This window comes from Oncorhynchus keta, chromosome 22 (genome assembly GCF_023373465.1).
Source record: "Oncorhynchus keta strain PuntledgeMale-10-30-2019 chromosome 22, Oket_V2, whole genome shotgun sequence".
Classification (NCBI taxonomy): Eukaryota; Metazoa; Chordata; class Actinopteri; order Salmoniformes; family Salmonidae; genus Oncorhynchus; species Oncorhynchus keta.
Window position 1 is genome coordinate 39,158,467 of NC_068442.1, and position 27,545 is coordinate 39,186,011.

Sequence of the window (27,545 nt, forward strand, 5' to 3'; positions counted from 1 at the left end):
ACATCTGGTTTCCCAGGTTAGGGTCAGGGCTCAGAGTGCACACATCTGGTTTCCCAGGTTAGGGTCAGGGCTCAGTGCACACATCTGGTTTCCCAGGTTAGGGTCAGGGCTCAGAGTGCACACATCTGGTTTCCCAGGTTAGGGTCAGGGCTCAGAGTGCACACATCTGGTTTCCCAGGTTAGGGTCAGGGCTCAGAGTGCACACATCTGGTTTCCCAGGTTAGGGTCAGGGCTCAGAGTGCACACATCTGGTTTCCCAGGTTAGGGTCAGGGCTCAGTGCACACATCTGGTTTCCCAGGTTAGGGTCAGGGCTCAGAGTGCACACATCTGGTTTCCCAGGTTAGGGTCAGGGCTCAGAGTGCACACATCTGGTTTCCCAGGTTAGGGTCAGGGCTCAGAGTGCACACATCTGGTTTCCCAGGTTAGGGTCAGGGCTCAGTGCACACATCTGGTTTCCCAGGTTAGGGTCAGGGCTCAGAGTGCACACATCTGGTTTCCCAGGTTAGGGTCAGGGCTCAGAGTGCACACATCTGGTTTCCCAGGTTAGGGTCAGGGCTCAGTGCACACATCTGGTTTCCCAGGTTAGGGTCAGGGCTCAGTGCACACATCTGGTTTCCCAGGTTAGGGTCAGGGCTCAGTGCACACATTTGGTTTCCCAGGTCTCAATCAGTTGCTGACTTAAAGGAATGAATGAAAGCCAGCAGACACTCTTGAGGACTGAAGTTGCCCACCCCTGCATTACTGTGTGTATGATGGCGGTGTTGGATTTGTGCATAGTGTAAATGGATTTCCATTCATATTTTATAGTTGTGGATAGATGGTAGATCTTATGGGGGTTGTGTACCAGATATAAGAAGCATGGTCTTTTCACTACATTTTGACATTGGGTATGTGTATGCATCACATTGGGTATGCAGTATGCATCACATTGGGTATGCAGTATGCATCACATTGGGTGTGCAGTATTTGATCTTTATTTAACGAGGCAAGTCAGTTAAGAACAAATTCTTATTTTCAATGACGGCCTAGGAACAGTGGGTTAACTGCCTGTTCAGGGGCAGAGCGACAGATTTGTACCTTGTCAGCTCTGGGGTTTGAACTTGCGACCTTCCGGTTACTAGTCCAACGCTCTAACCACTAGGCTACCCTGCCGCATCACATTGGGTATGCATTATGCATCACATTGGGTATGCATTATGCATCACATTGGGTATGCAATATGCATCACATTGGATATGCAGTATGCATCACATTGGATATGCAGTATGCATCACATTGGGTATGCGTATGCATCACATTGGGTATGCAGTATGCATCACATTGGGTATGCAGTATGCATCACATTGGGTATGCAGTATGCATCACATTGGGTATGCAGTATGCATCACATTGGGTATGCAGTATGCATCACATTGGGTATGCAGTATGCATCACATTGGGTATGCAGTATGCATTACATTGGATATGCAGTATGCATCACATTGGGTATGCAGTATGCATTACATTGGATATGCAGTATGCATCACATTGGATATGCAGTATGCATCACATTGGATATGCAGTATGCATCACATTGGATATGCAGTATGCATCACATTGGATATGCAGTATGCATCACATTGGATATGCAGTATGCATCACATTGGGTATGCATCACATCGGGTATGCAGTATGCAGTCTCTCATTAAGGTAATAGTAGCCTAATTCCACAATTGACTTAATCGGACTTTACCTGCCACACTTTGTGAATGAGCTTCTTTCCCAGGAAACAAGTTGTACTGTAATGCTAACATATACACCAGATATTCTAGGTAGACTTGAAACACTACTTTGACAAACTGATTAGTACTATGCAGCGAGTTAGACATACAACTTCACAATGCCTCATCAACATTGATTTTGATTCAAGTAAAATCACTGAATGAGTGATAACCTTTACACTTGTCATGTATTAATCAGACGTTGGTGCATTTTATTGCTCACTTTTAGGAGTGGTTAGATTGCCGTTCATGTTGGGATTGGTGTAAATCAACCTTTTATAGCTGACAACAATGTTGATGTTAATCTGGTTAACCTGTTCTTATGTTTGTCTGGTAGTTGGGTGAAAAGTGTCTCCTTGGAGAGCGATGACAATAATAGTCTGGACTATTTACTGAACATAGCTTTCAGCCAGAGTCCTGCTCAGTTCGACTGTCCTTCAGGTCAACGGATCTTTGAAAACTGGGACTATCTAGTTGATTTGTTTTGGCAAGAGAGAGTGCTGTATAAAAAAGAGTGTAAAAAATATGTTTCTGGTTTGTTTTCAAATTGCACACGGTGGCTCTGCATGCAGTATAAGACTACGTATGCCCTCCACTGACATGACCACAGCCAGGTTAAGTCTAGCTAAAGATTGTATACCAGATAATGTGATCTAACCAAAGAGTGTTGGCGTCCATTACTGAGTGTTACTCAAAAGAACCACACAAACCGCCGCCATAGATTTTTCAACTAACCTGTTCTTAGGGATTACTTTCTTCATTCTCGATTCGTTTAAAAAAGTATCTTAGTCTGTTTCCAGTTGCAGTTGGTTCTACAAAAACAATAAATTCAGAAAGATATCGATGTTTAAGTGAGATATGCCTCGTGGTGTGCTTAGACCTTTGTTTGTCACCTACTTATACGTGTGGCCGTAGAAGTAGAATCTACTAGTTCCTGCAATAATGCTGGGAATGCTAGATCTGGGGCAGCTAAGATGTCGAGATACCTCCTCATGCCGTACAATACTTGGATGTAATATTTTTGAGTTTTTGCTGTTTTTTGTAGAACCACCTGTAACTGGAAACTGACATTTTTCAGATACTTACGTTATTCTTGATTCTGTGAAAAAAGTATTGCCAATAACAGGTTAGTTGAAAAATCTATGGCGGCGGTTTGTATGGGGCCTTTCTCTAACGCCCAGTAATGGACACCAACATTCTTTGGTTATATCACATTCTCTGGCATACAATCTGTAGCTAGGTCTAGACAGTCTGTTCTCAGTGACATTGTTTCCCCTGGCCTTTTCTGTGGACTTGGGCTCCCGAGTGGCTCAGCGGTCTAAGGCACTGCATCTCCGTGCCAGAGGCATCACTACAGACCCTGGTTCGATTCCAGGCTGTATCACAACCGGCCGTGATTGGGAGTCCCATAGGGCGGCCGACAATTGGCCCAGCGTCGTCTGGGGTAGGGTTTGGCCGGGGTAGGCAGTCACTGTAAATAAGAATTTGTTCTCAACTGACTTGCCTAGTTAAATAAAATAAAATAAATTATATTGGAGGTCGACAAAAGCTGTGCTTGATTTCTGTCTCAGACCGCTATGACGGTGCAACGTAAAACGACACATTTCCTCAGCTTGTGAGAAAGCCTGTGAGTGGGTACAAATTTGAGGCTTGAGTAGGGATGTCGCTGTGCCAATGTTAAAATCTGCTACTGTAAATGCACTACAAAGACATGAATAGGGAGCTCATGTTTCAGGAATTTTATTATAATTTGACTTGAACAGGTTCATTAATTTACAATAACTGGCTATGATAGGTCAGAAACACTCCGCATAGTGGACATCTCATTTTAAGACAAGGACGGCATCATTGGTGGCTCTTAATGGTCTGTTTGAAAGTGGCTTTTATGAAACCTGTTTGTGTTTTGTTATTTGTTCATCATAACCTGAGCAGATTTAATTGAATAAGCTAGTGTGAATACTTTTGGTGATATTCTTTACATTTATATTTCATGCTTATTTAGAGATTTAATTTCTCTAAATATCCAAATAGATTGAAAAGACTGTGAAAAGGCTGTTTACACAGGCAGCCCAATTATTTATTTCACTAATTGGTCTTTTGACCAATCAGATCAGCTCTGTGAAAATATCTGATGTGATTGGTCAAAAAAAACTAATGGCAAAAATATCAACAATAGGCTGCCTGTGTGGAAGCAGTGAACTTTTTTAGATTTTGTTATCGAGAATGAAACTGTCGTAGTATTTGTTGTATGTTGACTTTCAATAGTTGAGGACTGCTTGGTTTTTAGCTTTTGTATTTGTGAAACTGTGCTGAAAAGTCTGTTAGATACTGCTATTTGATACACATAGTATGTGTATAATACTTGGCTGGAGTTCAGTAATTTGAAATGTAGAAATCCCCCCCCAAAACATTGCTAATGAACAGCAAAATACACTTTTAAATTGACAATTCTGTACAATTATTGCATTACCTAATGAAAATATTGGCTGCACTCCATATTATGTATTTGTCAGACTGGTAGTTTTGTATGGTACTAATGATAAACTTTAATAAAATTGTTAATTTTTAAGTTGTCAAAATGCCTGACATTTTTCCCCAAATTATTTTGACAAAAGCAATCCCTTGCTCAGAAGCCAATTGAGTGTAAATGTTGGGAGAATTGTGACATCTACTGTCACAACATGGTCATACAATCTATGATTTTCCTCACTTTAGCCTTGGCAATTGTCTATGTAGTTAAGACACGTTATGTACTGCTATTTCTCTAATGTTGTGACTAGATACATTATTAATGATCTATTAATGTTAATTCAGTCAATCAAGAATGATTCTACTCTGGTCTAAGTTTGAAGTTTGTTCTTATTCCTGTTTTGCCTACCAATTTGTCCCTGTATAAGAAGTGTCTGAAACGATGATATGGCTGTTGTGGGATGTCCAATGAGAGAGTTTGGTCACAAGAATCCATCTCATCATCACAGCTAAGGATGATTGTTGTAGTCATTGGTGGAAGGAGCTCCAACCCACTCACTCTTCAAATTGGTCACAGTGTTGTCTGAGGGAAATGTTAAGGAAGGCTCTGGCTTCAGTACCTGTAAGCAACATGAAGTTTGCATCGGTGTTAGTCCTTCTTTTTTTCTGCTCTACTTTCAAGAAATCCCATGGAAAGTCAAAGCCCAAACCGGGCTGTGAATACCCCCCATCTCAGTGGTGTAGGAGTTTGGAAATTGCAATAGAATGTGGGGTAAGTTTGGAGTATCGTTATCAAGTTCAAATAACTGCACTCGGACATAATGCCAGTTGCTAGGTTCTGTTTTTAAGACTTTCATAAGATCTATTTATGTACCTTTTTTTTTTCTTGATTATACCCTGGTACTTTTGAATGTGTGGCATGCAGCCTACTACAGAAGTTATTCAGTTGAATGATTAAATAACCTGTCTTTTTTTTAAATTATTTTACAAATAAACTTTCCAATGGCTAATCTCACCAAGCATTAAGACATTGCTATTCCATGTTATATAACAAGGTCAATATGTATATGTGAGTATCCCATGTTTATCAGGATTATCTGTTCAGTTTTAAATTACTGTTCAAAGAGTCCCTTGTCCATGGTTAAATGAGTCATGCTTTTGAAATTGAGTACCAGAGGTCCTAGATTTCCTGAGGGCATGTGACTGATACCAATCCTTAATGAGCTGTGTTTAGACAGGCAGCCCAATTCGCATATTTTTCTGAAAAACTAGGGTATGCAAGTGGCATGGTTCCTACATTCACTTGTGTGAATTCTAGGCATATCTCAATATGAACAGAACGTAAATAATTTGTAAAATTGAACGAGTTCCAGCCCAGCTTTCTCTGAACATGATTCCTGTCTAGGTTCAGAAGCAGTGTCTGGAGCTCAATGCCACTAGGCCCAATTCAGCAGTACCCAGAGTTGAGGTGACCCTGTACTATGAGAGCCTGTGTCCAGGCTGCAGGGTCTTCCTCACCCAGCAGCTCTTCCCTACCTGGGCCATGCTCCATGATATCATGGAGGTAAAACTGGTGCCCTACGGCAATGCGCAGGTAGGCCTCTTCTCAAAATGGAGAGTACTGAGTCGTGTTCAGTTTTTTTTTTTTTGGGGGGTTATTGGACAAGTTCAGGCTGTACCTCAGTACAGGCCTTTGATTGATAGATCTATCCACAGTATTGAATAAATGAGAGCTTGTTTTGTGTTCATGCTGCAGCCTTTTTCCTGTTCTTTCACAGGAGCTTCCCTCGGGGAATTCTCCCTTCACCTGTGAACATGGGGAACCAGAGTGTCATAGCAACATGATTGAGGTGCGCTTGCCATTAAAATGGGAAATGTCTGAAGTTCTGCTTATAACTTGAATCACTAAAAATAGGTAATCTGTTCCTGAAATATAGTTTTTGTATTTCATACTTTCCCTTTAGGCATGTATTCTACATTCAGTGGGTCTGTACTCTGCCTTCCCTGTCATTGACTGCATGGAATCTGCTGCAAATGTTCTCGCCGCCGCCCAACCTGTGAGCATTGTACTGTTTTTAACTTAATGTTAAACCACTTGCAATCTTTTTAATTCATAATGCATTTGTGAGGGCCTCCCGAGTGTCGCAGCCGGCCGCGACCGGGAGACCCATGGGGCGGTGCACAATTGGTCCAGCGTCATCCGGGTTAGGGGAGGGTTTGGCCGGTAGGGATGTCCTTGTCCCATCGCGCACTAGCGACTCCTGTGGTGGGCCAGACACGGTCGCACAGTGTTTCCCCCGATACGTTGGTGTAGCTGGCTTCCGGGTTAAATGGGCATTGTGTCAAGGTTGGGTTGTGTTTCGGAGGACACATGGCTCTCGACCTTTTCCTCTCCCGAGTCTGTATGGGAGTTGCAGCGATGAGACAAGACTGTAACTACCAATTGGATACAACCAAATTGGGGTAAAAGTAACAAAAAAAAATCAACAAATGCATTTGTGCACCTTTTCTGTTTAAACATTAAGGGCTCTGGGTTATTGGTAACATGCATTCTGTTCTCCCCTAGTGCTTACAGCTACACGTCCCCTCCATGACATGGGACAGTGTCACAACCTGTGTTAAGGGAGAGCTCGGCCTCAAACTTATGCATGAGAACGCCCTGAAGACCAATGCTCTCAGTCCAGCCAAAACACACGTTCCCTGGGTGACCATTAATAAGGTAGGACACTGCTGGGACTGAAACTAGGGGCACGATGTAGATACTACAGCAGGGTTATTCAACTCTTACTCTACGAGGGCTGGAGCCTGCTGGTTTTCTGATCTGATAATTAATTGCACACACCTGGTGTTCCAGGTCTAAATCGGTCCCTAATTAGAGGGGAACAATGGGTGGGGGCAATGGAACTGTCCAGAGTTGAATTTGAGGCATCTACAGATTATTAACCATAGTGTTACTGAGTACTGCTTTTTGAACAGATACACTGTGTATAGCAGGTCATGGAATCAAACTATGTGCCAAGGTCAAGCCTGTGCATGACTCTCCAATTCCTCATTTTTGTGTCTTTGCAGGAATACACAGGTGACTTTCAGGACAAAGCAATGTCATCACTTTTTAACTTGGTCTGCAAGATGTATAAGGTGAGTTGTGTGTGACTGGTCCTTGTTTGATCACTTTAAATGTAATTGAGTATTAAACTGTGTTCAACATGGTGTCATCGGCTGTGCTAAAATGTAATGATCACCCATTTTTGTCCACAGGGAGGAAAGCCCCCTGCCTGCACCGGAGCACAGAAGAAACTAGACAGGAGTCTGTGCTGAAACCAGCAGTCATTCTGCATGCCATTCATGTTTTCAAAGTACCAGTTTCTCTCATTCTTTTGAAAGACAATGCAAGTCCAACATAAATCATAAGTCCCTCATTTCTTTACTCTTGTTGCTGAAATGTATTGTAATACTTGTTATTCTGTGTGATACTGTGTCAAATAACTCCATATGTATTGATAATTTAACCCAATGCTAACAAGTTATGGTTCCATTTTGTATGAACAGATTTCTCTTTCAAGCCTAAGAGTGCATATAACTGTGGGGTCTGAAATTAAACATCCTTGATAAAGATGAGCAGTAATGAGTCAAATATATTTAAATAATGAGTAATACTGTATGCTCAAAGAAATTGGGAAATTATTTTATACTAATACAATTGCTCAGAAAGAGATTTTGTTTAACAAGTAATCCTTTTCCCTCAAAAGGTAGGGGTCAAGATGGATACCCCAAAAGATTATAGTAAATAAAGTAGTCAGTTTATTTGGTCCCATATTCCTTGCACACAATTACAAACTTGTTGGATGCATTTGATTAATTTTTGCCCGATGGAAACACTCCTAAATATTTGGATGCTACAATGAGTACGGATCCTCCTGAATGAGTCATGATTGAGAAAGTTAGTGGGTCAAAGATCATACACCCAAGACATTCTCACCATTACCAATAACACAGGATGTTGGCATGTTTTCGGGGTATGATTTTTGACCCTCTAACTTTTGTCATTATTCAAAGATTAGGCGGGGATTGATGCCGCGTTCAGATGCTAGTCGGAACTAAACTCAGAAATGTGACTTGCTTACTGGTTGTAGTTCTATACGTGCAGAGTTCAACCAGTTAGCGGAAATGAGAGTTTCCTAGTTCCGACAAGCACGAACGAGGCATCAATCCAACACAGTTTACATCTATCGCTGTTCGGAAGTAATTAATCAGATTCACAAATACAGGTTTCCATAATTTATTTGCATTTTCACTGAACTCCAGAAATGTTTTTAAAAATTACTTTTAAATTATTAAATTAAGCAAATTTGTAAAATATTTTTGGCTCCAGAAAAATTAAGATCTCTTACCGTACTTACATACTACTGTCCAACATTGCGGATAAAAAAGACACACAGAACAATCACCGTAATGGTATACCATGTCAGTTTCAGCAAAGCAATAAAGGGACCAAGAGTCACCATTCTAACTTCTCTGACAACACATTTAACACTGAATGGCACTGATTTATGTACGTTTTACCCACGATACAGCTCAGCTCCTCTCCAGTCACAATTTAAGGCTCTTATTTGAGCTGTTTGCTTATTATTACCAAACATGAGGGAATAGAATATGGTCAAGTTATTTATGAATACTTGTGTACTTTTCCCCCTGCCTTACCAGGAAAAGAGTAAGCGGGAAATACTTTAGTGTTAGTTCCCAGGCAAGTTTACCATGCTGGAGCTGTTGTTAAATTTTGTTATTTTCAGATTTCACTGTCCTCCATTAAGGATAATTGAGTGATCTTTTTTGTATACACTGGAAAAAAATATAAAACGCAACAATTTCAGTTTACTGAGTTACAGCTGTGCGAAGCATCCCAAATATGCTCAATGTGTGATATTTCTGGTGACTGTGCAGGCCATGGAAGAACCGGGACATTTTTAGCTTCAAGGAATTATGTACAGATCCTTGCATTATCATGCTGAAACATGAGGTGATGGCGGCGGATTAATGGCACGACAATGGCCCTCACGATCTCATCACGGTATTTCTGTGCATTCAAATTGCCATCGATAAAATGCAATTGTTGTTCGTTGTCTGTAGCTTATGCCTGCAAATACCATAACTCCACTTTGTTCACAACGTTGACATCTGCAAATCGCTTACCCACACAACACCATCTGCCCGATAAAGTTGAAACTGGGATTTATCTGTGAAGAGCACACTTCTCCAGTGTGCTAGTGGCATCAGCTGTCCGCGTAGCTGGTCTGAGACGATCCTACAGGTGTAGAAGCCGGATGTGGCGGTCCTGGGCTGGCGTAGTTACACGTGTTCTACGGTTGTGAGGCCCGTTGGACATACTGCCAAATTCTCTAAAATGACGTTGGTGGCGGCTTATGGTAGAGAAATTAACATTAAATTCTCTGGCAACAGCTCTGTTGGACGTTACTGCAGTCAGCTCACTCTAAACTTGTGTGACGTTGTGTTGTGAAAAAACTGCACATTTTAGAGTGGCCTTTATTGTGCCCAGCACAATAAATGATCCTGCCATTTAATCAGCTTCTTGATATGCCTCACCTGTCAGGATTATCTTGGCAAAGGAGAAATAAGACATTTGAGAAGCCTTTTGAGCATATGGGGGAAATGTTCAGTGTACTTGTATTTGGCAGGGGCTAGTTAAGTTGTACAGTATTGGTTTAACTTAAAAATTAGGGTGCAATCAGCGAACGCAATAATATAAATTCACTTTGAAAATTGATGTTTGTGGTCAATTGACATTCACATACTGTAGGTAAAAGCTATATATAGCCCTGTGAAGAGCAGAGCATAAGGGCCCTGTTCAATCTGTATCGCTGAAGCGTTACAGATTATGCGATATGATGGTAACTTCTGATCGAGCCGACATATGCAGCGTTTACTGTGCATTTTCCGTTATTCAGGAACATTGCCTTCAAATGCCAATAACGCTGTAACGCTGAACTTCTGCGATACGGATTGAATAGAGCTCTACATCGAAGCATTACATCCAACATATAAAGTCAAGGTATTACAATTTCCATTAAAATTATAACATAATTCTAACTGATAATTGCTGATACTCAACACATTTTAAAGTCAAACTTTGACATGATTACAATCAACAGTTAAGAGAAAACTTTGTTCAACATTTCATAACGACTTAGGTTGGCAAAGTTTGCGCAAATTCCAAAGATTTTCCCTATAAACTAGTTTCCTTAAAGAACAAATCAATCAAGACATTTAGGGGCTTATTCAGGCGAATAAAAAAGTATCCAATGTCAATACAGAATGTACAGTATTGTGAAAACCAGACATGGTTTTCTGTTGTGTACTACAGGGAATAATATCAACACTGTTCATTACATTTCTATCTGCAACTTTCAAATCATCACACACTACTGAATAAGCCCTAATTAGTCCACAATGTGGCCCTGTTCAGAAACAACCACTAACCCTTCCACTCTTCTGGAGATCTGACAGGATTTTATAGGTTTAAAAGGTTCAATGCAGCCGTTTTTATCTCAATATCAAATTATTTCTGGGTAACAATTAAGATCATTTTCAATTAAAATTCTCAAAAAGAAACAAATGGCTTGGCAAAATACCATTTCTTCAAGAATTTAGCTAGGACTGTCAGAGTGGTCCGAGGAGCCTAATGGGAGGGATGTGTAACCTGAACTAGCTGTTAAAGTGCATTATCATAATTGTCACAATTTCACAGTATTATTCCAACCTCAGTGTTGAAATGTATATATAAAACACAGGATATCACGTTTTTGACTGCATGCCCCTTTAAGCTACATGACCATGTCTCCACCTCACTCTCTGCAAGGTTGAATTTTCTCCCTATTGCTAGGCGTTAGGCCTAAGGGTTGTTTCTGGACAGGAACTACAGCCTTCCATGGCTGACCACTAAAATCATGGTTTGGCTCAAGTTCTTTAGAACTGAATGGGCTTCCTCTACAACAAAAAGTGTAAAGTGCTACTGTATGATGGAGACACCCTGATAATGATGCTTACAAAGCTCAGATACAAACAGACCTGGGGTGTGTTCGTTAAGTCTTGCAACGGAAATCATTTACCAAAGCAAACCGAGCAAATGAAACGAAACGGGGACAGACCTACCTGAATTTTTCCAGTAGAAACCAGTTTTCCGGTTCGCAACAGAATCGGTGAAATGAATACACCCATGGTGAGGACACCCAATATATATAACAAAACGGAACCATTTCAAATCAAATAGAAAATGTGACAACGTAAAACATAATCAGATGGAAACATACAACTTTACAAACATGAGTGTAAGCGGTGTTAGTCTAGATTTAAAACAACTTGTATTGGGTACCCCAATCAACCATAGTACTTCGGGATTTTGAAATACAATTTACTGGTACTGTTCGTTTCATATTTTATATTTAAATTGCTTTAGTTCTCAAATTCATTAATTAACTTTTCAATTGAGATCAATAGAGGTCGCCAGACAAATAAATATGTATTTTTGCATAACTTGAAGCGGTAAGGTTCTAAGAGCTGTTTGTCATCAGTAACACAACTCTAAACAGGCAGTCTCCGTTAAGGGGTACCCAAGACGTCCATGCTACATTAAAATAATTTATATCTCGTCATACCCTGAGGTTTAAGTTACAATTCTCTCACTATTCAGGTACATACTGGATTTGGTAAAACATTCACATAATTCTCAGAGACAAACTAAATAAAATATACTACTTTATGCTGACTGAATTCAAAATGTGTGGTGCAAAAGTTCCAAGACCCTGTAAAATTATTACAATCCTTGCAATATTCCATTGAATATCTATATTCCATCATTTTGAGGAAGACATCGTTTTCTCAGTATAATTCCTTGCTTCGATCAGGAGACATTGGTGAGACTGGTTAGCTTGTGGTCAGTTCTCTACCTTCGAGTCTAAGACACTTTCCGCCCAGAATCAACTACAGAATGCAGGACTAAAAAGTCCTATCTCGCACACAGAAGAAAATAGAGAATAAAACGATACTTCTTGTTCTACAATATTAAAAGTGTTAAGGTGTCTCCAGTGTAAAGGAACTGTTGTCATTACAGACTTGATAGAAATCCCACCCTGCATGTCCAATTGCTGCTGGGACCCACAAACCAAGGCAGGGATGGAATAAGTTGAAGGGAGGGCCAAGGTTTGTGTTACGTGCCAAGCCGTAGGTAAGCTACACTACTGCCTTCCTGGCCCAGTTCTCTGTCCCTATCGCCTATGTCGTCCGCGCCCACCCCGGGGCCCAACGTTCTGAGAAGGTCGGGGCTCCTAACCGACATGGTGGCCAGACTGAGGGCCCGGCCAGGGTGGGGGGAGGGGGGCCGGTATCTGCTGCTGGGCTCTGGGGATGGAGACAGGGCCAGGGTCTTCCTAGAGGTCTCTCCCCCCTGTGACGTCTCCTCCTCGGGGGGGCTCTCCAGGTCTGAGTCACCCTCCTCCTCCTCCTCCAGGGTGAGTTCAAACTGGAACTTGTCCCCAGCGGAGGCGCAGCATCCCCCCGGTGTGGCTTCCAGGGCTCCTGGCCCCCCGTCAAGATCCCTGTCCTCAAGTGTGGGTGAGGGGCTGCGCTGGATCATACTTTGGTACCACTCCCGGTTGTCCTCCAGGGTATCCAGGATGTCCTGGGCATCAGGGTGGACCAGGTCAGCCCACGTCTCCCACAGAGGGTGGACGATGTAGTCTATGAATCCCACCTACAGAGGGGAGTAAAGATGAGAGATATAAACACACACTGTTTTGGTGGGTTTCAACAGACATTATGACAATAATTTACCAGCAACAGTCTGTTAAGCAGTGACAGAGACCTGCGGGTGGGTTTGCAGATTCTTGTGTCTGCATGTGTTAAGAGAGCCTGCATGCCTCGTGTGGCTGGATGCACGCTATGCACAGTACGGTACCTGGGTCTTCTCGATGGAGGCATTATGTTTGTCACACATAGGGCTGATCTCAATTCCCTTGTCCCTCTCCCTGTCCCCCTGGGTGAAGAACTCCACCATGATGCGGTCGGTCCACTTACGGTAGACCTCCAGGGGCTTGGTGGGGTTACTGAGGTCAGCACAGTGAACCATGTTCTGAAGGACCTGGAGACACACAGGGAGGCCCATGTTAGTTCTTGGTTTATCTGTTGTTTAGATATTTTTTTAAGAAGTATAGCATTTTTTATTCATATTGATTTTGTAATTTATATTTCAGACATTTATATAGAAACCTTGAATGTACTTGACACTATGAAGTCTTGAGTTATTTTAGACAACTGCACTAATCACACTTGTCTCCAGTAGACAATTCAGACTCAACACCATCGTCCATCTCAATGATCTGAAGGGGCTTTCTTTCCTCATCTCCCCTCAAATTGCTTTCACCTGTCCTGTATCCACATATTGTCGCTGTCTGATGAAAACCTCTCATCTCTAAAACAGAACCTTTTCAGGATATTTAATTTCCATATTTTCCCATGAACAAACATAGAATTATGACACTTCAGAAGCTATTTTGAATACACTTTATTGGTCCTAGATTCATGTTCAGAGTACAATGAGGGGAGTTACTGCTTTCAATAAATTAAAAAATAATAATAATTGCCAAATAAAGTCATTAGGTTTTCATTAGACAGCAACAATATTCAGATAAATGCAGATGTGTGAGACGGAGAATAGAAGAGGAAGTCACTGTAGACTACTAATATGTGGCCAGTGGTGTGTCTACTCTAGGAATGACCTCTGACCTGGATGCGGTCTGAGTAGTTGTCCAGCAGCAGCACTCCAAGACTGGTCACCTTCTTGGTCTCCACCATGGTCTTCAGGTCAGCCAGGAAGTTCATATGCTTGGACATGTCAGTGGCCAACACCTGCAGAGGACAATACCAAACATCTTTTAGTATGAACATTATGTAGAAACTGCTTATGTTGGGCCTCTGGGTTTAGAAATTCTATGGCAATACCAATTAATCACACTGACTTCAGTCACTAATTCCAAAGGGTCAGTGGGTTAGAGCATGGTGCCGCATACATCCAGGGTTGTGTTGTGGTTTTGATACTGAATATACTCTTTCACTGTGTGAAATGTAAGTGACTTTGGGGAAAAGTGTCTGCTAAATGGCCATATCATTATGATGTCGGCTCATTCATTATGTTTAACTATGATAACATGGAGGAGTGTAGATAATATTTCATTTCTATTCAATTCCAATTCATTCGGTCAGTGCCTCACCATGTCGATGACCATCTTCCTGAGGGACTGCCCCTGTTTCTTGCTGAGGCTCTGGAAGATGTCACAGTTGTCCTCCTGTAGCAGCTTGAAGCCCACAGCCAGGTGGTGGTTCTCCAGGACAGAAGCATCGTTGTACATCAGAGCCAGCTCAGAATCTACAGTAGGAACACCCATTAGTAAAGCAACAACAATTCCAAGGCACTCCCTGTATAACTACAAAAACGTATTCATTAGGTTCAAAATAACGGAATAAACAATTTCTCCAGAGATCAAACTCCGCCTTACAGATGCTATAATGTAGTCTTCACAGTAGTAGAGGCCAGACACATTTTGCTCCAAAGGACATATCCTTTAATTAGATCTAATGAGTGAGAATGCTAGTGAGGGATGGAACTGACTTGTGTTGATGAGGAACTGGTTGGACACTCCGGGGTGATCTACATCGTGTATAGCACTGCTAAACAGAGCAGCCATGATCTCCAGGTCAGTGAAGACAGCCTGAAAACAAAAAACAGACAATTTTTTTGTTACTATTACTGCAAGAGATGAGTGATGGTGCCGGAGGGGATGACTACCGCCTTATCGGCTCTTAACCAATCATGCTATTTTGTTAGTTTTTTTGCGTTGTTCATAACTAGTTTTGTATATAATGTTGCTGATACCGTCTCTTATGACCAAAAAGAGCTTCTGGACATCAGAACTGCGATTGCTCAACTCAAACTGGACAAAGAGTTCTTCTTCAATGAGTCGGACGGGAGGGATATACTACAGACACCCGACCAGGCCCAGATATGAATTTCTATCAGCATGTTAAATGTGCAACCAGAGGGAAAACATTCTCGACCACCTTTCCTTCATACACAGAGATACGTACAAAGCTCATCCTCGCCCTCCATTTGGCAAATCTGACCATAATTCTATCCTCCTGATTCCTGCTTACAAGCAACAATTAAAGCAGCAAGGACCAGTGACTCAGTCTATAAAAAATTGGTCAGATGAAGCAGATGCTAAACTACAGGACTGTTTTGCTAGCACAGACTAGAATATGTTCCAGGATTCTTCCGATGGCATTGAGGAGTACACTAGATCAGTCACTGACTATATCAATAAGTGCATCAAGGACATCGTGCCCACAGTGACTGTACGTACATACTCCAACCAGAAGCCATGGATTGTTGATCCATCAGCCTGCTTTCCTGCGTCATTTCTGGTCACAACTTGCAGACTTGTTTACGTGCTGCTGTGCGTTTTGTTGATAAACTTACTTTGCTACCTGACAACTTTACGATTTATACTTTTAATTACCGTTTATATATTTTGTTTTTCACTCACTCAACTTTTTTTCATTCAACTTTCACACTCCGGACGCTTTAACTGGACGTGGTTCGTCAGGACCTCCACCAGCCGAAGCTAAGTAGTAACATTAACATGATGCCTTCTAATCGCAGTCGCTGTACTCATAATATACAGGAGAATGTGCGGCAAGCCCAGCTTCAGACGCAATCGTTAGGCAAGAGTAATTTCAGTGTAGGAAAGGATGAAACCGTGTCTGTGCCACCAGTAAGTACAGATAGTAGTATAAATCCCTTCGCACGGTCCCTGTAGCCGGACAACTTTCTCATGGCTTCTGGAGGGAAATACTGTAGGAATGCTCAACCGGTGTCGCTCATTCAGCTGACAGAAACTTTCAACCTGTTCTCCCCATTAAGCAGCGAGTCGGAGTCAGAGACCGAGCCTTCTCTGGTCTCTCCTCCACCCGTTACGGGGTCTGAGGCGCCGAAGCCTCCAACCATTAACTCTGACAAATTGAAAACCCTAGTCATTGGTTTTTCAATTCATTACCCGCAATATTAGACTTAAAACGAATCATCCAGCAATCATACACTGTTTACCAGGGGGCAGGGCTACCGACGTTCAGGCTAATCTGAAGATGGTGCTGGCTAAAGCTAAAACTGCCAAGTGTAGCGAGTATAGGGATATTGTTATCCACTTTGGCACCAACGATGTTAGGATGAAACAGTCAGAGGTCACCAAGCGCAACATAGCTTCAGTGTGTAAATCAGGTAGAAAGATGTGTCAGCATCTAGTAATTGTCTCTGGCCCCTTCCCAGTTAGAGGGAGTGATGAGCTCGACAGCGGAGTCTTAAAACTCCAATCGCTGGTTGAAAACTGTTTTCTGCCCCTCCCAAAAGATAGGATTTGTAGATAATTGGCCCTCTTTCTGGGACTCACCCACAAACAGGACCAAGCCTGGCCTGTTGAGGAGTGACGGACTCCATCCTAGCTGGATGGGTGCTCTCATCTTATCTATGAACATAGACAGGGCTCTAACTCCTCTAGCTCCACAATGAAATAGGGTGCAGGCCAGGCAGCAGGCTGTTAGCCAGCCTGCCAGCTTAGTGGAGTCTGCCACTAGCACAGTCAGTTTAGTCAGCTCAGCTATCCCCATTGAGACCGTGTCTGTTAGGTTGGGCAAAACTAAACATGGTGGTGTTCGCCTTAGCAATCTCACTAGAATAAAGACCTCCTCGATTCCTGCCATTATTGAAAGAGATTGTGATACCTCACATCTCAAAATAGGGTTACTTATTGTTAGATCCCTCACTTCCAAGGCAGTTATAGTCAATGAACTAATCACTGATCATAATCTTGATGTGATTGTCCTGACTGAAACATGGCTTAAGCCTGATGAATTGACTGTGTTAAATGAGGACTCACCTCCTGTCTACACTAGTGAACATATCTCCCGCGCATCCCACAAATGCGGAGGTGTTGCTAACATTTATGATAGCAAATTTCAATTTACCCCAAAAAAAGACGTTTTGGTCTTGAGCTTCTAGTCATGAAATCTAAGCGGCCTACTCAATCACTTTCTATAGCTACTGCTTACAGGTCTCCTGGGCCATATACAGCATTCCTCACTGAGTTCCCTGTATTCCTATAGGACCTTGTAGCTTATAAGAAATCCCGCTATGCCCTCCGACGAACCATCAAACAGGCATAGCGTTCATATAGGACTTAGATCGAATCGTACTACACTGGCTCCGACGCTCGTCAGATGCGGCAGGGCTTGTAAATTATTACAGACTACAAAGGGAAGCACGGCCAAGAGCTGCCCAGTGACATGAGCCTACCAGATGAGCTAAACTTCTTCTATGCTCGCTTCGAGGTAAGTAACACTGAAAAATGCATGAGAGCATGAAGCTGTTCTGGACGACTGTGTGATCATGCTCTCTGCAGCCGATGTGAGTAAGACCTTTAAACAGGTCAAAATTCACAAGGCCGCAGGGCCAGACTGATTACCACTCCAATTTGTATACCGCACCAACAGATCCACAGATGATGCAATCTCTATTGCTCTCCAAACTGCCCTTTCCCACCTGGACAAAAGGAACACCTATGTGAGAATGCTATTCATTGACTACAGCTCAGCGTTCAACACCATAGTGCCCTCAAAAGCTCATCAATAAGCTAAGGACCCTGGGACTAAACACCTCCCTCTTCAACTGGATCCTGGACTTCCTGACGGACTGCCCCCAAGTGGTAAAGATAGGCAACAACATCCACCACACTGATCCTCAACATGGGGGCCCCTCAGGGGTGTGTGCTTAGTCCCCTCCTGTACTCCCTGTTCACTCGACTGCACGGTCAAGCACGACTCCAACACCATCAATAAGTTGGCTGATGACACAACACCCTCGATAACGATGAGAAAGCCTATAGGGAGGAGGTCAGAGACCTGATCGTGTTGTGCCAGGACAGCAAACTCTCCCTCAATGTGATCAAGACAAAGGAGATGATTGTGGACTACAGGAAAAGGAGGACTGAGCACGCCCCCATTCTCATCGATGGGGCTGTAGTGGAGCACTTTGAGAGCTCTACATCACCAACAAACTAACATGGTCCAAGCACAATCTCTGAAGCTAGAGACTCACATCTCCCTCACTAGCTTTAAGCACCAGCTGTCAGAGCAGCTTACAGATCACTGCACCTGTACATAGCCCATCTATCTACCGACCTCATCCCCATACTGGTATTTATTTATTTTGCTCCTTTGCACCCCAGTATCTCTACCTGCACATTCATCTTCTGCCAATCTACCATTCCAGTGTTTAATTGCTATAATGTAATTACTTCACCACCATGGCCTATTTATTTCCTTAACTTACCTCATTTGCACTCACTGTATATAGACTTTCTGTTTTCTTTTGTTCTACTGTATTTTTGACTGTATGTTTTGTTTATTCCATGTGTAACTATGTGTTGTTGTATGTGTCGAATTGCTACGCTTTATCTTGGCCAGGTCGCAGTTGCAAATGAGAACTTGTTCTCAACTAGCCTACCTGGTTAAATAAAGGTGAAATAAAAATAAATAAAAAGCACGTCAAGACAGTTGTGAAGAGGGCACGACAAAACCTATTCCCCCTCAGGAGACTGAAAATATTTGGCATGGGTCCTCAGATCCTCAAAAGGTTTTACAGCTGCACAATCGAGAGCATCCTGACGGGTTGAATCACTGCCTGGTATGGCAAATGCTCGGCCTCCAAATGCTCGGCCTCCAACTGCAAGGCACTACAAAGTGTAATTCATAGCAGCACTGTAGAAACTATTACATTCAACTGAACGACTTGATTAGTGTAGTGTTAGCTAGCTACATAGTTGTCTTTGCTGTCTTCGTATCCAAGATAATTGTGTAGTTTAGAGTGTGTAGTCTTAGAGTGATTATCTTAATTTACCGAGGTTAAGCTAGCCAGCTATTTGTCGTCCTTAACGTAGGAGACACTGCTAGCTAGCCAACAGCTAGCCAACGTCTACCGAATAGAACTTCAACAACCCGGTCGCATTCCGCTTCGCTCCACAGGTAGTATCACATTTTCATTTCATTTCATTACAGCACAACGGTTTGATTTGTTTGATCGTAGCTAGCTACATAGCTAGCTACATAGCCGTCTTGTATCAAAGATAATTGTGTAGTCTAGAGCGATTTTCTAGGTTAGCTAGCCAGCTATTGTCGTTCTTTTAACGCAACGTAACGTAATCAACACTGCTAGCTAGCCAGCTAGCCCCGAATAGCAGCACTGTAGAAACTATTACACTCAACGGAACGACTTGATTAGTGTAGTGTCAACAACGCAGCCACTGCCAGCTAGCCTACTTCAGCAGTACTGTATCATTTTAATCATTTTAGTCAATAAGATTCTTGCTACGTAAGCTTAACTTTCTGAACATTCGAGACGTGTAGTCCACTTGTCATTCCAATCTCCTTGCATTAGCGTAGCCTCTTCTGTAGCCTGTCAACTATGTGTCTGTCTATCCCTGTTCTCTCCTCTCTGCACAGACCATACAAACGCTCCACACCGCGTGGCCGCGGCCACCCTAATCTGGTGGTCCCAGCGCGCACGACCCACGTGGAGTTCCAGGTCTCCGGTAGCCTCTGGAACTGCCGATCTGCGGCCAACAAGGCAGAGTTCATCTCAGCCTATGCCTCCCTCCAGTCCCTCGACTTCTTGGCACTGACGGAAACATGGATCACCACAGATAACACTGCTACTCCTACTGCTCTCTCTTCGTCCGCCCACGTGTTCTCGCACACCCCGAGAGCTTCTGGTCAGCGGGGTTGGTGGCACCGGGATCCTCATCTCTCCCAAGTGGTCATTCTCTCTTTCTCCCCTTACCCATCTGTCTATCGCCTCCTTTGAATTCCATGCTGTCACAGTTACCAGCCCTTTCAAGCTTAACATCCTTATCATTTATCGCCCTCCAGGTTCCCTCGGAGAGTTCATCAATGAGCTTGATGCCTTGATAAGCTCCTTTCCTGAAGACGGCTCACCTCTCACAGTTCTGGGCAACTTTAACCTCCCCACGTCTACCTTTGACTCATTCCTCTCTGCCTCCTTCTTTCCACTCCTCTCCTCTTTTGACCTCACCCTCTCACCTTCCCCCCCTACTCACAAGGCAGGCAATACGCTCAACCTCATCTTTACTAGATGCTGTTCTTCCACTAACCTCATTGCAACTCCCCTCCAAGTCTCCGACCACTACCTTGTATCCTTTTCCCTCTCGCTCTCATCCAACACTTCCCACACTGCCCCTACTCGGATGGTATCGCGCCGTCCCAACCTTCGCTCTCTCTCCCCCGCTACTCTCTCCTCTTCCATCCTATCATCTCTTCCCTCTGCTCAAACCTTCTCCTGATTCTGCCTCCTCAACCCTCCTCTCCTCCCTTTCTGCATCCTTTGACTCTCTATGTCCCCTATCCTCCAGGCCGGCTCGGTCCTCCCCTCCCGCTCCGTGGCTCGACGACTCATTGCGAGCTCACAGAACAGGGCTCCGGGCAGCCGAGCGGAAATGGAGGAAAACTCGCCTCCCTGCGGACCTGGCATCCTTTCACTCCCTCCTCTCTACATTTTCCTCCTCTGTCTCTGCTGCTAAAGCCACGTTCTACCACTCTAAATTCCAAGCATCTGCCTCTAACCCTAGGAAGCTCTTTGCCACCTTCTCCTCCCTCCTGAATCCTCCTCCCCCTCCCCCCTCCTCCCTCTCTGCAGATGACTTCGTCAACCATTTTGAAAAGAAGGTCGACGACATCCGATCCTCGTTTGCTAAGTCAAACGACACCGCTGGTTCTGCTCACACTGCCCTACCCTGTGCTCTGACCTCTTTCTCCCTCTCTCTCCAGATGAAATCTCGCGTCTTGTGACGGCCGGCCGCCCAACAACCTGCCCGCTTGACCCTATCCCCTCCTCTCTTCTCCAGACCATTTCCGGAGACCTTCTCCCTTACCTCACCTCGCTCATCAACTCATCCCTGACCGCTGGCTACGTCCCTTCCGTCTTCAAGAGAGCGAGAGTTGCACCCCCTTCTGAAAAAACCTACACTCGATCCCTCCGATGTCAACAACTACAGACCAGTATCCCTTCTTTCTTTTCTCTCCAAAACTCTTGAACGTGCCGTCCTTGGCCAGCTCTCCCGCTATCTCTCTCAGAATGACCTTATTGATCCAAATCAGTCAGGTTTCAAGACTAGTCATTCAACTGAGACTGCTCTTCTCTGTATCACGGAGGCGCTCCGCACTGCTAAAGCTAACTCTCTCTCCTCTGCTCTCATCCTTCTAGACCTATCGGCTGCCTTCGATACTGTGAACCATCAGATCCTCCTCTCCACCCTCTCCGAGTTGGGCATCTCCGGCGCGGCCCACGCTTGGATTGCGTCCTACCTGACAGGTCGCTCCTACCAGGTGGCGTGGCGAGAATCTGTCTCCTCACCACGCGCTCTCACCACTGGTGTCCCCCAGGGCTCTGTTCTAGGCCCTCTCCTATTCTCGCTATACACCAAGTCACTTGGCTCTGTCATAACCTCACATGGTCTCTCCTATCATTGCTATGCAGACGACACACAATTAATCTTCTCCTTTCCCCCTTCTGATGACCAGGTGGCGAATCGCATCTCTGCATGTCTGGCAGACATATCAGTGTGGATGACGGATCACCACCTCAAGCTGAACCTCGGCAAGACGGAGCTGCTCTTCCTCCCGGGGAAGGACTGCCCGTTCCATGATCTCGCCATCACGGTTGACAACTCCATTGTGTCCTCCTCCCAGAGCGCTAAGAACCTTGGCGTGATCCTGGACAACACCCTGTCGTTCTCAACTAACATCAAGGCGGTGGCCCGTTCCTGTAGGTTCATGCTCTACAACATCCGCAGAGTACGACCCTGCCTCACACAGGAAGCGGCGCAGGTCCTAATCCAGGCACTTGTCATCTCCCGTCTGGATTACTGCAACTCGCTGTTGGCTGGGCTCCCTGCCTGTGCCATTAAACCCCTACAACTCATCCAGAACGCCGCAGCCCGTCTGGTGTTCAACCTTCCCAAGTTCTCTCACGTCACCCCGCTCCTCCGCTCTCTCCACTGGCTTCCAGTTGAAGCTCGCATCCGCTACAAGACCATGGTGCTTGCCTACGGAGCTGTGAGGGGAATGGCACCTCAGTACCTCCAGGCTCTGATCAGGCCCTACACCCAAACAAGAGCACTGCGTTCATCCACCTCTGGCCTGCTCGCCTCCCTACCACTGAGGAAGTACAGTTCCCGCTCAGCCCAGTCAAAACTGTTCGCTGCTCTGGCCCCCCAATGGTGGAACAAACTCCCTCACGACGCCAGGACAGCGGAGTCAATCACCACCTTCCGGAGACACCTGAAACCCCACCTCTTTAAGGAATACCTAGGATAGGATAAGTAATCCTTCTCACCCCCCTAAAAGATTTAGATGCACTATTGTAAAGTGGCTGTTCCACTGGATGTCATAAGGTGAATGCACCAATTTGTAAGTCGCTCTGGATAAGAGCGTCTGCTAAATTACTTAAATGTAAATGTACATCACTGGGGCCAAGCTTCCTGCCATCCAGGACCTCTATACCAGGCGGTGTCAGAGGAAGGCCCTAAAAATTTGTCAAAGACTCCAGCCACCCTAGTCATGCACTGTTCTCTCTGCAACCGCACGGCAAGCGGTATCAGAGCGCCAAGTCTAGGTCCAAGAGGCTTCTAAACAGCTTCTACCCCCAAGCCATAAGACTCCCGAGGAGCTAATCAAATGGCTACCCAGACTATTTGCATTGCCCCCCCCACGCTCCTGCTACTCTGTTATTATCTATGTATAGTCACTTTAATAACTCTACCTACATGTACATATTACCTCAATTACCAAGACACCGGTGCCCCCGCACATTGACTCTGTACCGGTACCCCCTGTATAAAGCCCGACTATTGTAATTTACTGCTGCTCTTTAATCATTTGTTATTCTTGTCTCTTACTTTTCTTTGTATTTTCTTAAAACTGCATTGTTGATTAAGGGTTTGTAAGTACGCATTTCACTGTAAGGTTTACACATGTTGTATTCGGTGCATGTGACGAATACAATTTGATTTGAAGTATTACTAAGTATTAACACGTAGCATGGGGACATTCTATTCACCTCATATTTTCTTTCTATACCATGAACAAACCCCTTCAACCTCAATATGCACTGATAAACTTGATCAAATCCAAAGATATGCACAGGGCACGTCTACCAACTAGATTATAATATAGAATATGGCCGGACATCATCCTTTAATCTTCCTCATAATGGAGTTTTCCATACCTCCAGGGCAGGGGTGGAGAGGAGAACGTGGGTGGACTGTACCACGTCGGCAGCGTGGATGTTGTTGTGGTAGGCCACGTCGGCATGGTAGTGGTCCTCCAGGGTCATCATGAAGGTGATGAAGGTGTCGGCTGGGATCTTAAAGTTTTTCAGCAGCTCTCGCTCCTGAGGTAGGGCAGCAACAGAAACCAGTAACAACCTTTTGGTAAAGTATTGAAGTCTATTTGGAGTAGCCCTGACCGGGACTCAAACCCTTGGCCATTACACCAAGATTCAAATGTCTTGGAAGGAATTCTAAAGAATGCTACATTTGGCTGCTGTAATGTACAAACAGAAGAGATGCATTTGGAATTGGAGACTCATACCTGGAAAATGGAGTACATGACCACTGTCAAAGGCCGATTCCCCGAGTATTCAGCGATCTTGAAAATATCTAGACCCCATCTGTTGATCTCCTCAAATTCCTAGAACCACAACACAATAAAGTGAGAAAATGTCTGATATGGCAATTAAGCAGAATTGTATTTAATAAATAAGAAATATTCAACTTTTTTAACATGCATAACAAAAGATATGAGAATGGCACAAAAAGTATAATACTTTTCCCATTGCGGAGTCCTCCAGATGACGTGACAAGTTTGGCAATAATACTTCACTGACATTATATTACAACATTAAAGGCCAAGCAATAAGCATTAAAGTAACTTAGCCATTCTTCAGTGTGACAATGTGCACCTGTCTGTGTAAGTATGTGTGTCTGTGTGTGTGTCTGTGTGTCTGTGTGTGTGTGTGTGTGTGTGTGTGTGTGTGTGTGTGTGTGTGTGTGTGTGTGTGTGTGTGTGTGTGTGTGTGTGTGTGTGTGTGTGTGTGCTGCCCACCGTGGCCAATAAGCCCTCCTGGAGGGTGGTGACCCCGAAACGGGGGATCTGGGTGGGGGTGAGGTTGGGGCTGAGGGCAGGCTTCTTCACTGCAACGATCTGGGACATGGGCCTCTTCTTCTTCTTGTCTTTCTCCTTAGGAGGCCCAGACATAATCTCCACATCATGCTGCTTTTCTACAGAGAGAGCGAGAGACAGAAGAGAGAGAGACAGAAAAAAATATATGCCCATTGGACTGTGGCTGTGTTGGTGTTAGGAGGGGACCCCTGACTATTTGCCAGCTGGTAAGGCAGGTAGATTATTTATTTTATTTCAACTAATATATAGGAGGAGTAGCAACCTGTCATTCATGTTATGAGCCCCACCTATTTAGCAAAAAATAATAAAATGTGTCACATGTCAGTTTGCAAACAATGTAAAAAATATAATCATTTTGTTAATAAAGCTGCATACAAACATGGTCCTTTTTTGCTTCAGCCTAGCTCAGTGCTTTCTGTGGTGGTGGTGCAAGCCAGCAGAATATACAGAACGTAGGGTTTGGTAATGTTCTCTAGTTGCGCCGTAATTGGTTCAGTTTTCTGTCACTCATGGGGACACTACTTCACCGCAAAATCTATGAGTGGAGCTCAACAATTCAAGCCCCTTGGATACTGCCATAGATTTACATTAGACATGCCCATCCAAGAAGCCTCAAGGTAATTGGCCACAGAAAAAAAGTCAAATCACATTATATCTACCGTAGCTTTGATTAGACTGATCATGTCAATATCATACTTTCAAAATCTTAGCTAGCAAGCTAGACAAGCAGTCATCATCATGAATCAAATTGACAATCTACTGGAAAATCCCTTTCAATCCTTGTCATATGAAGAGAAATTATAAATAAAACGTATCGGTGCTCATCAGCCATCAACATTACACAACAATTTGGAAATCGCTAATTCAACAATGAGTGGTTTGGAAGGAATCAGTGGCTAACTGCAAGCATTGCAAAGCAATCACTAGCCTGCTATTCAGTGGAGAGGGTGTGTGGTCTAAGGTTTGGTTTAAGGGTCTCTTTTTCAAGATTAAAATAATAAACATGCAACACCATGGGCCAGAAAATGTTGAATACACTGGCCATGCTGTCAATCCAGCATGACTTCTGTCGTGTTCAAAACAACTGGAAACTCTGAACTGGGAAACCTCAGACTTCAGTGAGTTTAAAATAACTGGGAACTCAGGAAAAGAATTAGCTCTGACTGAGAAAATACGTTTTGAAGGATCATCCAAGTCGGGAACCCTGGCCTTTTTCTAGAGCTCCGACCTGAAGATAACTGACGCCTTGTTCTTTTCCGAGCTCCCAGTTATCTTGAAAGCACCATAAACCCAGAGAATACCAGACTTTACTGACAAAATTTGCCCACAAGAAGGACCGCCGGGCCACCATCCCGTTCAAGTGAGCACAGCTCAACAAGGTAAGTCCAAAAATGTATTGTATGCTGCTGCATAAATGATGTTATATGCCAGGGAGATAGTATTACTTTCTTAGCTGCTGTATACATAAGTGTTTGTTGTGTAGTAGGCTGTTAGTAGCCCATGTGCTTCACCCTAATAATTTGTTCCTTTTACCCTCATAACGTAGCCTACTGTTCTGACTTGGTGTGGTGCACATATAGCCTATAACCGTTTTTTGAGAAATGTAATCATCAAATATTTGTAAGAGCTTTCCTTGTCTGCTTATATTCCCCCTTAATTTATCCTACAGTTCTGACTTGGTGTACAGGGAGAATACTGTAAGAACGACCCATGTTCTGAAAGTGCTGAACAAATAGTTATATTGACCACGTCCGTCTGTCACGCCTTGGTCATAGTATTTTTGTGTTTTCGTTATATATTTGGTCAGGCCAGGGTGTGACATGAGGTTATTTTGTTGTATTTCGTATTGGGGTTTTGTAGGCATTGGGATTGCGGCTGAGTAGGGGTGTAGCATAGGTTTGGCTGCCTGAGGCGGTTCTCAATCAGAGTCAGGTGATTCTCGTTGTCTCTGATTGGGAACCATATTTAGGTAGCCGGTGTTTCACTGTGTATTTCGTGGGTGATTGTTCCTGTCTCTGTGTAGTGTTCACCAGATAGGCTGTAATTAGGTTTTCACGTTCCGTTTGTTGTTTTTGTATATATTTAGTTATTTCATGTATCGTTGTTTTTTCATTCAAGAACATGAGTAATCACCACGCTGCATTTTGGTCCGACTCTCTTTCGACAAACGAACGCCGTTACACCGTCTTTGCTCGCTCATTAATGTCTTAATCAAAATTACAGATGGCCTCTTATCCACTCATCGTTCCCTTAGGCCGTAGTTTGTAATAATAATAATAATAATAATATATGCCATTTAGCTGACGCTTTTATCCAAAGCGACTTACAGTCATGTGTGCATACATTCTACGTATGGGTGGTCCCGGGAATCGAACCCACTACCCTGGCGTTACAAGCGCCATGCTCTACCAACTGAGCCACAGAAGGACCACATCTCAATTGTCAGTAGAAACCACATTTGTTTAGGCAAGTCAGCCATATCAGCTATGTTTTTTAAAAAGGCAGTAAATGAGGCTGAATTAACTGTTTTGCTGCCAGACAACGCAGGTTTAACGGTGGTAAGGATTCACTCCATGGTGCTGAAAAGAAAGCTCTGCTGTTGGGACATCTTTATGTAGGCCCTAACAGTTTATGGGCACCGTTTGTCACCGTTATAGAGCAATTCATGTATTGTTATGTTGTGTAGTCGCTTAGCTGCAACAAGATTTACATGCTAGACACTGAAAACTAAAGAAAATTAACAGTTGATTGTTTATTTTACGACCTATAGCTAATCTAAGATATTTCCACCACAAATCAAGTGAGAAATCAATTAAACTAGTACTAGGAATACTGCTTCAACTGATAACTCTCCAGCAAGTGTCATCTCTCAACCAATAATGACTCCTGGTAGTCAGACAGTGGCAAATATGAGAAGACAGATCATAATCCCAGATCCGAAG

General features: G+C 43.7%; 3 protein-coding genes across 56 annotated transcripts in view; 2 read left to right on the plus strand and 1 right to left on the minus strand.

The window, feature by feature from the left end:
* LOC118401465 (phosphatidylinositol 3-kinase regulatory subunit gamma-like) overlaps window positions 1-4,330 on the plus strand; it is a 33,837-nt gene extending 29,507 nt beyond the window's left edge. For 2 of the 47 annotated variants that reach the window (XM_052475222.1, XM_052475228.1), the window contains exons 17-18: window positions 138-219; window positions 583-4,330. The gene's annotated coding sequence lies outside the window, so the exon portion shown is untranslated. Of the gene's footprint in view, window positions 1-16 lie in introns of all 47 variants that reach the window. The other 45 variants (XM_052475199.1, XM_052475200.1, XM_052475217.1 and 42 more) reach the window with 36 other exon arrangements.
* Window positions 2,458-7,845, plus strand: ifi30b (IFI30 lysosomal thiol reductase b). Its single transcript, XM_035798988.2, has 7 exons — window positions 2,458-5,002; window positions 5,636-5,824; window positions 6,009-6,080; window positions 6,195-6,287; window positions 6,797-6,949; window positions 7,300-7,368; window positions 7,489-7,845. Exons 1-7 carry the CDS (start codon window positions 4,823-4,825, stop codon window positions 7,546-7,548), a joined length of 816 nt encoding a protein of 271 aa, XP_035654881.1. The 5' UTR covers window positions 2,458-4,822; the 3' UTR covers window positions 7,549-7,845.
* Window positions 7,846-8,495: 650 nt separating this feature from the next.
* The window catches only part of LOC118401467 (cAMP-specific 3',5'-cyclic phosphodiesterase 4C-like), a 124,306-nt gene continuing 105,256 nt past the window's right edge, over window positions 8,496-27,545 (minus strand). For all 8 annotated transcript variants that reach the window (XM_052475184.1, XM_035798991.2, XM_035798992.2 and 5 more), the window contains 8 exons: window positions 24,526-24,701; window positions 24,013-24,111; window positions 23,648-23,812; window positions 14,909-15,008; window positions 14,511-14,665; window positions 14,026-14,148; window positions 13,199-13,381; window positions 8,496-12,994 (listed from right to left, as the gene is read on the minus strand). In XM_052475184.1, the coding sequence (XP_052331144.1) occupies window positions 12,452-12,994; window positions 13,199-13,381; window positions 14,026-14,148; window positions 14,511-14,665; window positions 14,909-15,008; window positions 23,648-23,812; window positions 24,013-24,111; window positions 24,526-24,701 (1,544 nt within the window). In that variant the 3' untranslated portion in view covers window positions 8,496-12,451. The remainder of the gene's footprint in view (window positions 12,995-13,198; window positions 13,382-14,025; window positions 14,149-14,510; window positions 14,666-14,908; window positions 15,009-23,647; window positions 23,813-24,012; window positions 24,112-24,525; window positions 24,702-27,545) is intronic.